This window comes from Ranitomeya imitator, chromosome 2 (assembly GCF_032444005.1).
Source record: "Ranitomeya imitator isolate aRanImi1 chromosome 2, aRanImi1.pri, whole genome shotgun sequence".
Lineage (NCBI taxonomy): Eukaryota > Metazoa > Chordata > Amphibia > Anura > Dendrobatidae > Ranitomeya > Ranitomeya imitator.
The window spans coordinates 268350424-268365299 of NC_091283.1; the positions used below are offsets into that span (position 1 = coordinate 268350424).

General features: G+C 41.1%; 1 protein-coding gene across 1 annotated transcript in view; it reads left to right on the forward strand.

The window, feature by feature from the left end:
- LOC138666389 (myosin-1B-like) overlaps positions 1–11673 on the forward strand; it is a 30526-nt gene extending 18853 nt beyond the window's left edge. The window contains exons 22-39 of the mRNA XM_069754617.1: positions 1024–1200; positions 1301–1446; positions 2070–2160; positions 2656–3045; positions 3216–3342; positions 5256–5374; positions 5450–5646; positions 5927–6110; positions 6217–6382; positions 6478–6602; positions 6879–7187; positions 7350–7553; positions 7787–7912; positions 9410–9580; positions 10324–10428; positions 10546–10641; positions 10964–11095; positions 11502–11673. Of these exons, the coding sequence (XP_069610718.1) occupies positions 1024–1200; positions 1301–1446; positions 2070–2160; positions 2656–3045; positions 3216–3342; positions 5256–5374; positions 5450–5646; positions 5927–6110; positions 6217–6382; positions 6478–6602; positions 6879–7187; positions 7350–7553; positions 7787–7912; positions 9410–9580; positions 10324–10428; positions 10546–10641; positions 10964–11095; positions 11502–11522 (2886 nt within the window). The 3' untranslated portion in view covers positions 11523–11673. The remainder of the gene's footprint in view (positions 1–1023; positions 1201–1300; positions 1447–2069; positions 2161–2655; positions 3046–3215; positions 3343–5255; positions 5375–5449; positions 5647–5926; positions 6111–6216; positions 6383–6477; positions 6603–6878; positions 7188–7349; positions 7554–7786; positions 7913–9409; positions 9581–10323; positions 10429–10545; positions 10642–10963; positions 11096–11501) is intronic.
- Positions 11674–14876: the final 3203 nt, after the last annotated feature.

Here is a 14876-nt window from a genome sequence, read left to right on the forward strand (position 1 = left end):
CATAAGAGCAGTATTATAGTAGTTATATTCTTGAACATAGGAGCAGTATTACAGTAGTTATATTCTGGTACATAGGAGCAGTATTATAGTAGTTATATTCTTGTACATAAGAGCAGTATTATAGTAGTTATATTCTTGAACATAGGAGCAGTATTACAGTAGTTATATTCTTGTACATAGGAGCAGTATTATAGTAGTTATATTCTTTTACATAGGGGCAGTATTATAGTAGTTATATTCTGGTACATAGGAGCAGTAATATAGTAGTTATATTCTGGTACATAGGAGCAGTATTATAGTAGTTATATTCTTGTACATAGGGGCAGTATTATAGTAGTTATATTCTTGTACATAACAGCAGTATTATAGTAGTCATATTCTTGTACATAGGTGCACTATTATAGTAGTTATATTCTTGTACATTGGGGCCGTATTATAGTAGTTATATTCTTGTACATACGGGCAGTATTATAGTAGTTATATTCTTGTACATAGGGGCAGTATTATAGTAGTTATATTCTTGTACATAAGAGCAGTATTATAGTAGTTATATTCTTGAACATAGGAGCAGTATTACAGTAGTTATATTCTGGTACATAGGAGCAGTATTATAGTAGTTATATTCTTGTACATAGGAGCAGTATTATAGTAGTTATATTCTTGTATATAGGGGCAGTATTATAGTAGTTATATTCTTGTACATAGGGGCAGTATTATAGTAGTTATATTCTTGTACATAGGAGCAGTATTATAGTAGTTATATTCTTGTACATAGGAGCAGTATTATAGTAGTTATATTCTTGTACATAGGGGCAGTATTATAGTAGTTATATTCTTGTACATAGGGGCAGTATTATGGTACTTATATTCTTGTACATAGGGGCAGTATTATAGTAGTTATATTCTTGTACATAGGAGCAGTATTATAGTAGGTTTATTCTTGTACATAGTAAGCAGTATTATAATATTGATTTTCTTATATATGTTTAGTGTTATTTGAGACAAACTGCATTCTCTCATTAGGTGAAAAATTTGACAGAAGAAATGGCGGCATTAGATGAGAGCATAGTCAAGATAAGCAGAGAAAAGAAAGCCATCCAAGAGGCCCATCAACAAATGCTTGATGACCTGCAGGCAGAAGAAGATAAAGTAAACAGTCTTACGAAACAGAAGATGAAACTAGAGCAACAAGTGGATGAAGTATGTGTTTGCCCAAAGTCAGAAAATAAATTTACGGAATGTGCTCAGTAGACTTGTGGTTACATTTGATATGTGAATGTTTGTATTCCCTGAATTTCAGCTGGAATCGACTCTCGAGCAGGAGAAAAAAGTGAGGGCTGACTTGGAAAGAATCAGGAGAAAACTGGAGGGTGATCTGAAGCTGACCCAAGATACGATAATGGACCTCGAAAATGATAAAGACAACTCAGAGGGCAAACTTAAAAAGTAATGAAAACTACTTAACATTCTGAATTGTTCCTTGTCCTTCATAATTAAACCTTGGGCTGTGCCTCCATGTCTCTTCTCTTGGCTGCTGGAGGCATAGTCATTGAAGAATTATGAATATGATCCAGATCTTCATCTTTTGGACACCTAATAAAGTGTTGAGATCTGAGGTTGTCATTTGCAGGCCATGTTTGCCATTGATAACTAACCAACTATGCATCTGTTATGTTTTTTCCCAGCATGAACAGCTTTCCGATAATGTCGAAACTTGAAGAACTTTGAATTTTGTTTTATGAATGAACAGAGTAGAAGACTACATTTTTGAAGCAAATGTATACTTGATTCTACATGTGGATTACCAATAATTGAAGCTTGAGATGAGCCCAAAATTATGAGTCCTGGGTCCAGCTTTGAAAAAACAGGACAATGTTCACTTCTTTGGCCAGCATCCTAAGAGCATCTGGTGTTTATAGGTGTCCTCAATATCATGAGGCACCCAAGATATTTGGACGAAGATGCCAGTTAATGAAGTGAACATTACCCTGGTCCACCTGCCACGAACAGCATACATTTTTTTGCTCTTCTCCAATTAAGATGTAGCTTTGTTTTCTGTTTTACCCCAGAAAGGATTTTGAAGCTGTTGAGATACAAAAGAGAATTGAAGATGAACAGATGGTCAATGCTCAACTGCAGAAGAAAATCAAGGAATTACAGGTACCATCAAAGAAAAGAGTTGTGTTTTATGGGTTCTCCAACATGGTGTTCAATTTCCCTGTAGAAGCTCCAGAGGGAATATTAATTATCAAACAGTTCTTATTCATATCAGTTGGTTGCCTCTGTCAAGGCAGAAGTTCCAAAGAAGAAACACTCTTTGTAATCGGGCTTGCCTACAAATACGATTTCAGAAGCCTGCTCACATTATATTTACAACTTTTGGGTAGATTTTTCGCTGCATTGTAAAAAAAAAATTTGCCATGAAAATAAATAACATTCTGCTTCTTTCTGTGGATTTCATATGGAAATGCTGAAGGTGTGAAATCTTGTGTGGGTCCTTGTGAACTTGTATGAGGGGAAATCAATAATGCCGCACCATGTACATTTGTAAAGTCGGACGACTGTAGAATTATAATGTCATCACAATGTATTCATAGATACTAGACCAAGCCATCAAAGTTTTAATCAGATTTTTTGTGTTTCACTTTGTTATAGGCGAGTAATGAAGAACTACATGAAGAAATCGAATCAGAACGGGCAGCACGGGCCAAGGTAGAGAAACAGCGGGCAGAATTATCTAGAGAGTTAGAAGACATCAGCGAAAGACTAGAGGAAGCTGGAGGAGCGAGTGCCGTTCAAGTCGAAATGAACAAAAAGAGGGAGGTAGATTTCCACAACCTACGTCGAGATCTAGAAGAAGCCAACCTACAGCATGAATCTGTTGTGGCTACCTTGAGGAAGAAACAGGCTGACAGCATGGCTGAACTCGGGGAACAAATTGAAAACCTTCAAAGGGTCAAACAAAAACTTGAGAAAGAGAAGACTGAACTCAAAATGGAATCTGATGACCTGGCAGGAAACATGGAGTCCATCTCCAAGTCCAAGGTGAGAACTCAACTGTTCCGAATCTTTGAATTTCAACTTGAACCTACCAACTAAAATTCGGCTTAAGAATGATAGGTACACTGTTGGTGAATTGTTTTTTTTTTTGTTTATAATGTTTCCGGTTCAATTTTTCAATGCTTAAATAAAAGGCTAAAATGATCATATTCTAGGCTAATTTAGAAAAGATGTGCCGGCTCTTGGAAGATCAAATCTCCGAAATGAAGATTCAGCATGAAGACAACACCCGGCTTATCAGTGACCTCAGCACTCAAAAGGCTCGCCTACAGAATGAACATGGTTTGTGCAGTTTTATTGCTTGGTTGTTCCACCGAAATGGAACAACACTCCAATAACAAGACCATAGGAAAAACCTTTAGAGGTTTACAAAGAGTGAGAGGTCGAGACAGGTTTAGAGGAGGGAGAATTGGCAGATTATCACCTAACGTCAGTTTTATAGACCAGGATGTCAGAACTGGGAGAGCTCAGCGATTATCCACCTAGTTCAACTGGTATAGGACTCTTTACGTCCCTTAAAAATAGAAGCACTAAGATGTCTCCAGAGTTGAGAGACCTCTCCGCAATTGATGTATTTGTAAATATGGTTACCAAAGAATTGGCGAATATAGACACAAAAACATTTGGGCCAAACCTCTCGAAGGAGGAAAGTAAGGTACTCAATAGTCTAGAAGATGACAAGACCACAGTGAACAAAAAATCAGACAAGAGAGGCAAGACGGTGACCATGGATGTGCAAGGATACAGGGAAATGAAGATTTTATCAGACAAAGACGGATACACCACTCTACCTAATAATCCCATTTCTGATATTTCTAAAGAATTAACTGCTATACTAACAGAGGTCAAAAACAGCAATTTGATCAGTAATTAAAATTTTTTATACCAGCGAACCCAAAGACTGCGACTTATTATGTGCCGCCAAATATTCATAAAGGCCTAGACCAGATAACAGGTAGGTCCATTGTACAGGGGATTGGAAGCTTGGCCCAGAATGTTGGCATATACTTAGATCAGGTCTTGAGATCTTTTGCTCTAGCACTTCATTCGTACACAAGGGACACTATGGACCTGTTGCAAAAAATAGAAGGTATTCAACTTGATGACCAGACATGGATGGCGAGCATAGATATAGAGGCATTGTACTCCTTGACACCACATGAGAGGGGTATTGAGGCAGTGCAATATTTCCTCCAGATAAGAGGCATACAGTTCCAGGCACATAATGATCTGATACTAACCCTTCTGAAACATGTACTTACCACCAAAATCTTCCACCAGCTCAGGGACATGGCCATGGGTAATTCCTGTGCACCGACTTATGCCAACCAGTTCCTGGGCTTGTGGGAGGAAACGGGAGTCTTTGTGGACTGGATGAATGACTATACGGCACATGTTGAACTGTGAATAAGATACATAGATGATATACTAATATTATAGCGGGGACCAAAATACAAGTTTGTAGATTTCGTGGAAGCCCTGAATGATGACTTACTAGGTTTAACATGTACCTGGGAAATTAAACAGACATGTCTGCCCTTTCTGGATCTTCTAATTTCCAAACAAACTGATGGTGTCACAATATTCTGAAAACCTCCAACAACTAATTTCCTTCTTTGGTGGCAGAGTCATCATCCTCTCCCTCTGAACAAGGGAATCCCAAAGGGCCAATATATCAGGCTAAGGAGGAATCCTTTACTAAGAATGAGTTTATACAACAAGCTAGGGACTTCAGAGATAGGTTCCGTATGAGGGTGTACCCAGATTGGGTCCTTAGAAGGGTTTATCAGTCCGCTGCAAGACAAGATAGGGGAACTCTACTGGGAAAATGCCTTACTTGGGTACTGCCCTGGTTAGGGCAGGAGCTAATGCAGGGGGCAGGAGAGGGTAGATTGAAGTATGCTTCTACTTATATGGACGTGAGACAGATGCTTTTAATTGATATAAATGAATGTTAATTTTTAGAGTATCTTCTAAGCTGTTAATATATATGCTCGAAGGTTACCATGTTATGCATAAAGCAAGGGTTTTTCCTACATATATTCAGGAAAGTGCTCAAATAAAAGTTGTTCTGGAACATTAGAATAACATTTAATTGATGCTTTTACGTCACAATGATTATTTGTGAATCAACAACACCAAATCATTTTAAAAACTTGGAAATGTTGGCCCTAAAGTAAAGGTTTGTATCTTAGGGTCGTTATCACATTTGGTGGAAGAAAAAGAGGCTCTGATTTCTCAATTTAGCAGAGGCAAAACAGCCATTACTCAACAGATGGAAGACTTTCGAAGACTCTTCGAAGAAGAGACCAAGGTAAGATGGCTTTGCTCAACACAAAAATTGTTGACAAGTCAAAATATGTCACTCTAACGGGAAAATTAATTTCAGGCTAAAAACGCCCTTGCCCATTCTCTCCAATCGGCTCGCCATGACTTTGATCTGCTTCGTGAGCAATTTGATGAGGAACAAGAAGTTAAAACAGAACTTCAGCATTTGTTGTCCAAAGCCAACAATGACGTGGCAACATGGAGAACTAAGTATGAGACAGATGCCATTCATCGGACCGAAGAACTGGAAGAAGCCAAGTGAGTTGTTGCACTACCTAACCATCTCATACTCAATTCCTCTAAATCTAGATTGCTTTCAATATTTTAAATATCCACAAGAGGTGGTGAGTTCTACTTCAATGGAAGTCCTCAAACAGAGGCTGGACAGACATCTGTTTGAGATGGTTTAGTGAATCCTGCATTGAGCAGGGGTTGGACACAATGAACCTGGAGGTCTCTTCCAACTCTAGTATTCTATGAAAACTCAACGCACTCAATTGTCTTGTCGGTAATGTGTTTGCACTGCATTGAATGATAGGAAGAAACTAGCTCGGCGACTACAGGAAACTGAGGAGCAGTTCGAGATTCTGAACTCCAAATGTTCTTCTCTGGAAAAAACTAAGCAGAGACTACAGATGGAAGTGGATGATTTAATGATGGACGTAGAGAGATCAAATGCAGTGGCAGCTGCTCTGGACAAGAAGCAAAGGAACTTTGACAAAGTAAGTACGGTACATCTACTTACCTAATACTGTAGGTCTTTATATGGACAAGTCTAACCACTACAGAAAAAGTTTCTTCAACGATTTCTGGATCTTGGTATTGCAGGTAGTAGGTGAGTGGAAACAGAAGTGTGAAGAATACCAAAGTGAGCTAGAGCTCTCTCAAAAAGAATCAAGGAGTTTGACCACAGAACTTTTCAAGTTGCGTAATGCTTACGAAGTTACTTTGGATCAACTGGAGACGATCAAGCGCGAAAACAAAAATCTCCAGCGTAAGTTGATGCTTTACTTTCCAAGGATTGGTGAAAGGTTTGACAGAAATGTGTAGCACATTGCGTCACTCCGTGTTTTTTTTATTTCAATACAGAGGAAATATCAGATCTGACAGATCAAATTAGCGAGACATTGAAGAACGCCAGTGAGCTTGAAAAAAACAGAAAGCAGGTGGAACAGGAGAAAGCTGACTTACTCTCTGCTTTGGAGGAGGCTGAGGTTTGTACACAAGAAATTAATGATATATCTTATCTAGAACAACCAAAGCATGGTTAATTTGGGAGCTGTTTGATCCTATGCAGTAAAGTTGGACTAAAATAAAAAGGGTCAACCAGAAGAAAGTGTCCTCAGGCCACAACTTACAGCTCCACATCAATAAGAATTAGAAAATGTTCCCCAAACATTGATTTGCAGATGGGGTTTGGCTAAACTTTAGGATTTTCATGTCATTCTGGTTGTGAACTAACAATAATTGAAAAAAGGTTCTTTCTCTAGGGAAGTCTTGAGCACGAAGGAGCAAAAATCCTTCGCATCCAACTGGAGATAAACCAGGTAAAGGCAGAGGTAGACAGGAAAGTAACGGAGAAGGATGAAGAGATGGACCAGCTGAAACGCAGCAGTCAGAGGACCATAGATGCCTTGAATTCGACTCTTGAGTCTGAAACAAGGAGCAGAAATGATGCTCTTAGGGCTAAAAAGAAAATGGAAGGAGACATGAATGAAATGGAAATGCAGCTTGGTCTTGCCAACCGGGCAGTGGCTGAGAGCCAGAAACAGCTGAAGAACCTACAAACTCAGCTAAAGGTCAGTTCCTGTTACTTTCAATCCATAATTACATTCATTCATCACACGTAAACCTTCAATGTTAGTTCCATCTGAGATATGTGTTGATTTTCAGCCTAGTTTTTATTTTATTTTTTTTTTAAGAATTGTCATCATGGCTTACTAGTTATTTATTTTACACAGGAAGCCCAAGTACAACTGGATAAGTTGACTCATGCCAATGAGGAACTGAGAGAGAACTTGGGTGTTGCAGATCGACGCAATCTCTTGCAGCAGACAGAAATTGAAGAGCTACAGACGGAGCTGGAGCAGACTGAGAAAGTTCGAAAACTGGCCGAACAAGAACTTCTGGATGTGACTGAGAGGGTTCAGCTTCTACACAGTCAAGTAATGGTTTATAATTTCTTCTGATTGTTATAGGAAAAAGATGGGCTCTATTGGCTAAGCACCTTCAATAGCCATAGTCATACCTTTCCATAGATATGCATGCTCAGTTCAGCATTGAGGAGAAAGAAGTATAGCTCTACCAGATATCGAATTTGACCAAATCTCTCAAATTTGAATTCAGGTTCCTGTGTATTTTTTTTCCTTAAACCGATTTCTCAATTTTCAATATTTAGAACACTGGATTAATCAATGCCAAGAAGAAGCTGGAAAGCGATGCAGCTCAGCTCCAGTCTGAAGTTGAAGATGCCATCCAAGAATTACGAAACGCAGAAGAAAAAGCTAAGAAGGCAATCACAGATGTAAGAAATTTTTTTTTACAGTCAAATTTGTGTTTATAATGCTATAAGGTTATTCACCAAGCTTAGTTATGTTGGTTCATTCACCAAGGTTTGTTTTCCAAATTTTGTTGCACTCAACCTAAGAGTATCTTGCGTTATTCTTAGTGACCACTTAGAGGTTACTCTACGATACAACTGTAATGTGCACAGGGTGGTAGTCATGGTCGAGGGGCTGCTTCTCCACACCCTAGCGCACCCCACAAATAAACAGTGTCCCAGTTCCAATGTGCTATGTGCAGTACACTCATGGTTCGGCTGGAGGCCTCTACTGTCTCCGGGCTCCTGGATCCAGGAACAGCCACACATTAATCAGTGGACACTCATTTCTTTTCAATCAGTTCAACTTTACTTAACAGTCTGAGTTCAATCGATGACAAAGCACAGTATGTTTTCATGTTCTCTGTTTGTTCAGCCTGAGGGCTCCTTCAGCCCAAGGGATTTTCCATTCGGCTCCTCAGTATTCTCGAGACCCGCCTCAGCTACCTCAAGCTTTTTCCCATCCAACATCCCCTTGTTGGAAGGGAACAAAAAAGGAAGTGTATGACCATCCCTGTCACACCCTTACAGTACCACCGAGTGGCCGGCGGAGTTCAGGGCATGTGTTGTAGTCAACCTAAATTTTCTATTCTGATTTGACCATTAGGTTGCTCTAATTTGTGCAGTTTGCAGCCATAATTTCAGCAAGTCGGTTCAATTCACATGCTATATTAACAAAAAAATTTGCTGCTTGGTGGTGGCACTCCTTAAGACCCTTTCATCAGTCCAACATGGAAACAGTTATCTCCCCAGCACGGAGAAAATACTGATGTAATTATAGTTTGATTTTAGACCACTTTGTTTTTTTTCTGCATTTTGCTGAACTCTATTTTTTCAAAAATAAAAAGTTAAATATTGTTTTATTTTCACCTTTTTATTATGACTTTTTTTCATATCGATATTTTACTACCATAGCCTTAGCTCTAACCTTAACCCTTTCTTTAGTCATAGCCCGAACCTTTACTCTAGACTTAACCCTAATCTCAACACGATAGGGTTACAAAAAATATAAAAACATAAAAGCAGCTCTTAGTAATGAGTGAAGACATGACATGATTCAATATTGTCTTCTTGCTTTAGCTGCTGGGCTTCTGTCATCTGCTGCTGCACTCTACATGGGCAGCGACCGAGATGACAAAGCCCACTTCATTTGACTACTGAGGGCTTCATCATCTTGGTTGTTACTTATGCAAACTCATTGCAACTGCTGTACTCCACAGGGGCAGTTCTAGGCTGGCACTTTCTGAACTTCTCCAAGAAGAAGGGGAGCCTTCTAATGCCACTCATTTGATATTCCTCTCTTGTGGCTTCCACCATGCTACACCACTGGCGTTTTGTTGGCTTCATAGACATATTTGTCACAGACCTGTGTCAATCAGATATCCCGACCTGAAATAATATAACACATTCTTTCCTTTCCAGGCAGCCATGATGGCGGAAGAACTGAAAAAGGAACAGGACACCAGCGCCCACCTGGAAAGGATGAAAAAGAACATGGAGCAGTCTGTGAAGGACCTTCAGCATAGGCTCGATGAAGCTGAACAAGTGGCATTGAAGGGGGGCAAGAAACACCTTCAGAAACTAGAAGCCAGGGTGAGATTATAGAAAGAATACGACATTTATTGGAGTCATGTTGGTTTCGGATGAGCGAACTGGAAAATTTGCTCAAATTTGGTCAGGAAATTTGATTTGAAATTATTTGATGCAAATGAAATGTTCCTTATTATGCTGTAAAATCTCTCCAGAGCATACTAAATGTAGTATGAAAATTAAAAAGTGGTCACCAATCCCTTGACCACAGCCCTCATGAAGCTTCCTTGGCCCTTCCTCATCTTGGCACTACGTGCAACGTCTTCTTCTCGAAACTTCATTCTGTGTTAGGGTCTCCAGCGCCAAGTAGAGCTTTGACGTCACAAAGTACGTTGCCCAAGGGCTAGTAAGTCCTTCGGTCATCACACGACATGATGTCATCAAGATTTCCAGAAGCCTATTCGACACTGGAGCCCCAGGGCAGAGTAAAGATGTAGAAAGAGGACATTGAGTGTGTGGTGCCAAAGGAAAGATGTGGACAGAGGTCCTTTCCCAACCCAACCATCAGCAAAATAAAAAAAATTTGGATTCAGGAGAACCCATATTTTGGGTGAAATTATAGGTGAGTTCAATTTGCCGCAAACTTATATTGGGTGAAGCATGAATGCAGAACTCTTTTTATCGTCAGACACCAAATGAACCAGCCAAAAAAAATCATTGAGGTCCCTCTGTTTGCATAAGACTGGGGGAAACGGAAATGTGAACTTAGCCGAAGTTGTTAATGATTCATTTTTCAATGATCTCAGATCCGGGAACTGGAGAATGAACTTGAGGCCGAACAAAAACAAAGTGCGGAGAACACAAAAACGTATCGGAAAGTGGAGCGGCAACTGAAGGAAGTGGCTTATCAGGTGAGGAAATGAGGCACGACTAAAACTAGTCAGAGCAAGTTTATCTGCAGGATGACAAACTTGGAACTGTGAGTGCAGCTCTGGAATATAATAAAGCTAATCCTCTATTACCTACAGTCAGAAGAAGACAGGAAAAACGTTGTGAGGCTTCAAGACCTGGTGGACAAGTTACAAGCTATGGTCAAGTCCTACAAGAGACAGACTGAGGAATCGGTGCGTATTCCACCTCTCCACCTTCAGATCCTTATTGCCTTCCTTATATGTTGTATACATGGATGACGCGCGTCAGGTGCGACTGCATGAATCGGGCTCAGGAGCTGTGTTACGCAGCTGGCATCTGTCTGTAGCAGCAGTGCCAGGAGCTGAGCTCTAATTACTGCTGTTTAACTAAAACTTCAATGCCACCGACAGTCAGTGAAAGCAGCAATAAAAAGTGTGGAGGGTTTTTTAAGCAGAAACAGTAACTAGTCTCATGGGTGCACACATGGGTACAACCCACATGCAGGATTTGTCACGTATTTGCCTTTTTTTATAGGAGGGGCAAACAAACATTCATCTCTCAAAGTTGCGGAAACTTCAGCATGAGCTGGACGAAGCGGAGGAACGAGCGGACATCGCTGAATCCCAACTCAACAAGATGCGAGCTAAGAGCCGCGACTTTGGAAAGGTATTGAAGACATCCGGTCCGCAAGTTCTCTACTCTAGGGGATGTGTCCTGCAGAGCAATCTCCCTGATAACAGAGAGCAATACATTGTAGTCTCCTGTCCTACTGTTACAGTACCCAGAAATGGCTGATAACAGGGAGTAATAGATTGTAGTCTCCTGTCCTACAGTCACCTCCCCCAGTAATGGTTGATAACAAGGAGTAATTGATTATAGTCACCTGTCCTACAGTCACCTCCCCCAGTAATGGCTGATAACAGGGAGTAATAGATTGTAGTCACTTGTCCTACAGTAAGCCTCTTTGCACATAAGGAGGTAGAGTAGAGAGGTTATAACCCTTCTTCCTGACAGTTTCCTTGTGGTGGGTGATGGATTTTTGGGAGAAGTGACACTTTCTTGTGTTCCACAGGTGAAGGAAGGAGACATGTGAGTGAAGACTCCGCTCTGCCACGTGTGGGAGATCACGGCGCCATGTCGTATTCCACATAGCGCATTGTTCCTTGTGATGTAGATAATAAATAGTTCTGCCCATTTTAATGCGTTTCCTGTCTTGTTTTGCTTCAGTTTTGTGAATATTTTAAATAAATGGGGATTAATTATCTGCTGTCATTGAATATGAAACTGGATTATTTACTTCCAGCCGTTAGAAATCTGTGCCTGTCAGGAATCCAGCAGGGGTTTTGGGTGGTCACATGGACTATCTCTGAGGCATGTAAGTGTTGCATGCACGCCACTCAGTATGTGAGGGCGATACAAAGGAAACATGAGCTCTTGTTGGGATCCTGGGGAAACCTTACTCAGGGTGACCACTAGTTATAATTGTTCCCAGTAGAAGGGAGGTAACTAGTGTTGAGCATTCCGATACCGCAAGTATCGGCCGATACTTGCGGTATCGGAATTCCGATACCGAGATCCGATACTTTTGTGATATCGGGTATCGGTATCGGATCAATAGGGAATGTAAAATAAAGAATTAAAATAAAAAATATTGATATGCTCACCTCTCCGGCGGCCCCTGGACATCACGCTGCTAACCGGGAGGCTTCTTTGTTTAAAATGCGCGCCTTTAGGACCTGCGAATGACGTCCCGGCTTCTGATTGGTCGCGTGCCGCCCATGTGACCGGCACGCGACCAATCAGAAGCCGTGACGTCATTCGCAGGTCCTCAATTCCTAGAATTAGGAGTTTAGTGAATGAGAATGACGTCGCGGCTAGGAATTCTAGGAATTGAGGACCTGCGAATGACGTCACGGCTTCTGATTGGTCGCGTGCCGGTCACATGGGCGGCACGCGACCAATCAGAAGCCGGGACGTCATTCGCAGGTCCTAAAGGCGCGCATTTTAAACAAAGAAGCCTCCCGGTTAGCAGCGTGATGTCCAGGGGCCGCCGAAGAGGTGAGCATATCAATATTTTTTATTTTAATTCTTTATTTTACACATCCCTATGGATCCCAGGGCCTGAAGGAGAGTTTCCTCTCCTTCAGACCCTGGGAACCATGAGAATACCTTCCGATACTTGATGTCCCATTGACTTGTATTGGTATCGGATATCGGTATCGGCGATATCCGATATTTTTCGGGTATCGGCCGATACTATCCGATACCGATACTTTCAAGTATCGGACGGTATCGCTCAACACTAGAGGTAACGGTTTGCACACAGCTATGACACAGGAGCAGGAGCTGATCAAAGGGTTTTTATTCAAGCTTCTTTTCATCACACAGAATCACTTCTCTTCATGCAATGCTTCATCAACATATATGAAATTCTGTTCACAGATAACTTGTCTTCACAGCTAACTTCTCTTCACACAAAGTGTCTTAACTTAAATAGGACTGTATCTTGCTCATGCAGTGCAGTGGGTGGAGGGGATGAGTCTGGTGCTGTAGCTCTCTCACTTCTGTTGTGAGGATAATGAAGATGCTCCTTTCTGTCCTGACTGTTATGACCTGGTGGTGAGGACAATAATGGACCTGGTGGTTAAGAGAACACGGAATGACCTGATAGTTACTAATAATACAGGACAAGCTCTGAGACGTGGGAACTCTGCTGACCGCAATCCCTAATCCTATCACACACACTAGAAATAGCCGTGGAGCGCTCCTGACGCTCCCTAGGCGCCTCGTCACAGCCTAAGGAACTAGCTAGCCCTAAAAATAGAAAAATAAAGCCTACCTTGCCTCAGAGAAATTCCCCAAAGGAACAGGCAGCCCCCCACATATAATGACTGTGAGTAAAGATGAAAATTACAAACACAGAGATGAAATAGATTTAGCAAAGTGAGGCCCGACTTACCGAACAGACAGAGGACAGGAAAGGTAACCTCGCGGTCAGCACAAAAAACTACAAAAAGACCACGCAGAGGGCGCAAAAAGACTCTCCGCACCGACTCACGGTGCGGAGGCGCTCCCTCTGCATCCCTGAGCTTCCAGCAAGCAAGACAAAAATCAAAATAGCAAGCTGGACAGAAAAAAGTAGCAAACAGAGAAAAACAAGCAGGAACTTAGCTTCTGCTGGGAAGACAGGTCACAAGAACGATCCAGGAGCGAACTAGACCAATACTGGAACATTGACAGGTGGCATGGAGCAATGATCTAGGTGGAGTTAAATAGAGCAGCCAGCTAACGAATTAACCTCGTCACCTGTGGAAGGAACCTCAGAAACCGCAGCCCCACTCACAACCACCAGAGGAAGCCCATGGACAGAACCAGCCGAAGTACCATTCATGACCACAGGAGGGAGCTTAACAACAGAATTCACAACACCTGACTGCTTCTATGATTACAGCAATCGCTTGCAGGAAGAATTGGTCTGCTGCCCATAGTAAACTCCCAGGGAGGAGGGGGTGGAGTTACGGCCGGGCATGCCCAGTTTAAAATGCAGGACACGGCATACGAAAACTCTACTTCTGCACCATGTCCTCACCAACCACATATTAACACCAATCACACATTAACAGTTCCAGTAACATTGAACACCAGATCACATTCGTAACCAGCAGCATTTGTTTTGGCCAAAAAAAAAATTAAGTCGCCACCACAACAAGGTAAACTCTTTTAGCCGGGCCCTGCTCTACTCTAGCCTATTAAACATTTCTTAAAATATCCAATACTCGTTTTAGGTATATATTTATTTATCTTTCTTTAAGGGAATGTATCACATACATTTTTAAAATGACCAAAAATACAGTATACAAGGGACAAATGCTGCTATACCATAACCAAACCATATATTACCACCACATAGTGACCGAATAATACCATATACAAGGGAGAAATACTGTCACACCATAACCAGAACACATATTACTACCACATAGAGACCAATAGTACCATATATAAGGAGCAAATACTGCTACATTATAACTAGACCACATATTACCACTATATAGTGACAGAATAATAGCACATACAAGTGACAAATACAGCCACGCCATGACCGGCCCACATATTACCACCACATAGTGACCAATAATACCATATACAAGGAACAAATACTGCTAGACTATAACTAGGCCACATATTACTACCATATAGTGACAGAATAATAGTACATACAAGTCACAAATACTGCCACACCATGACCGGATCACATATTACCACCACACAGTGACCAATAATACCACATACAAGGAACAAATACCGCCACACCATGACGATATCACATATTAACACAAAATAGTGGCTGAATATTATAATACTGATCATTAATAAAAAAAAGCACAATGGTACTATTACCATAAGTGCCATTATACACATGAGCTCTGCACATAGTATACAGTGT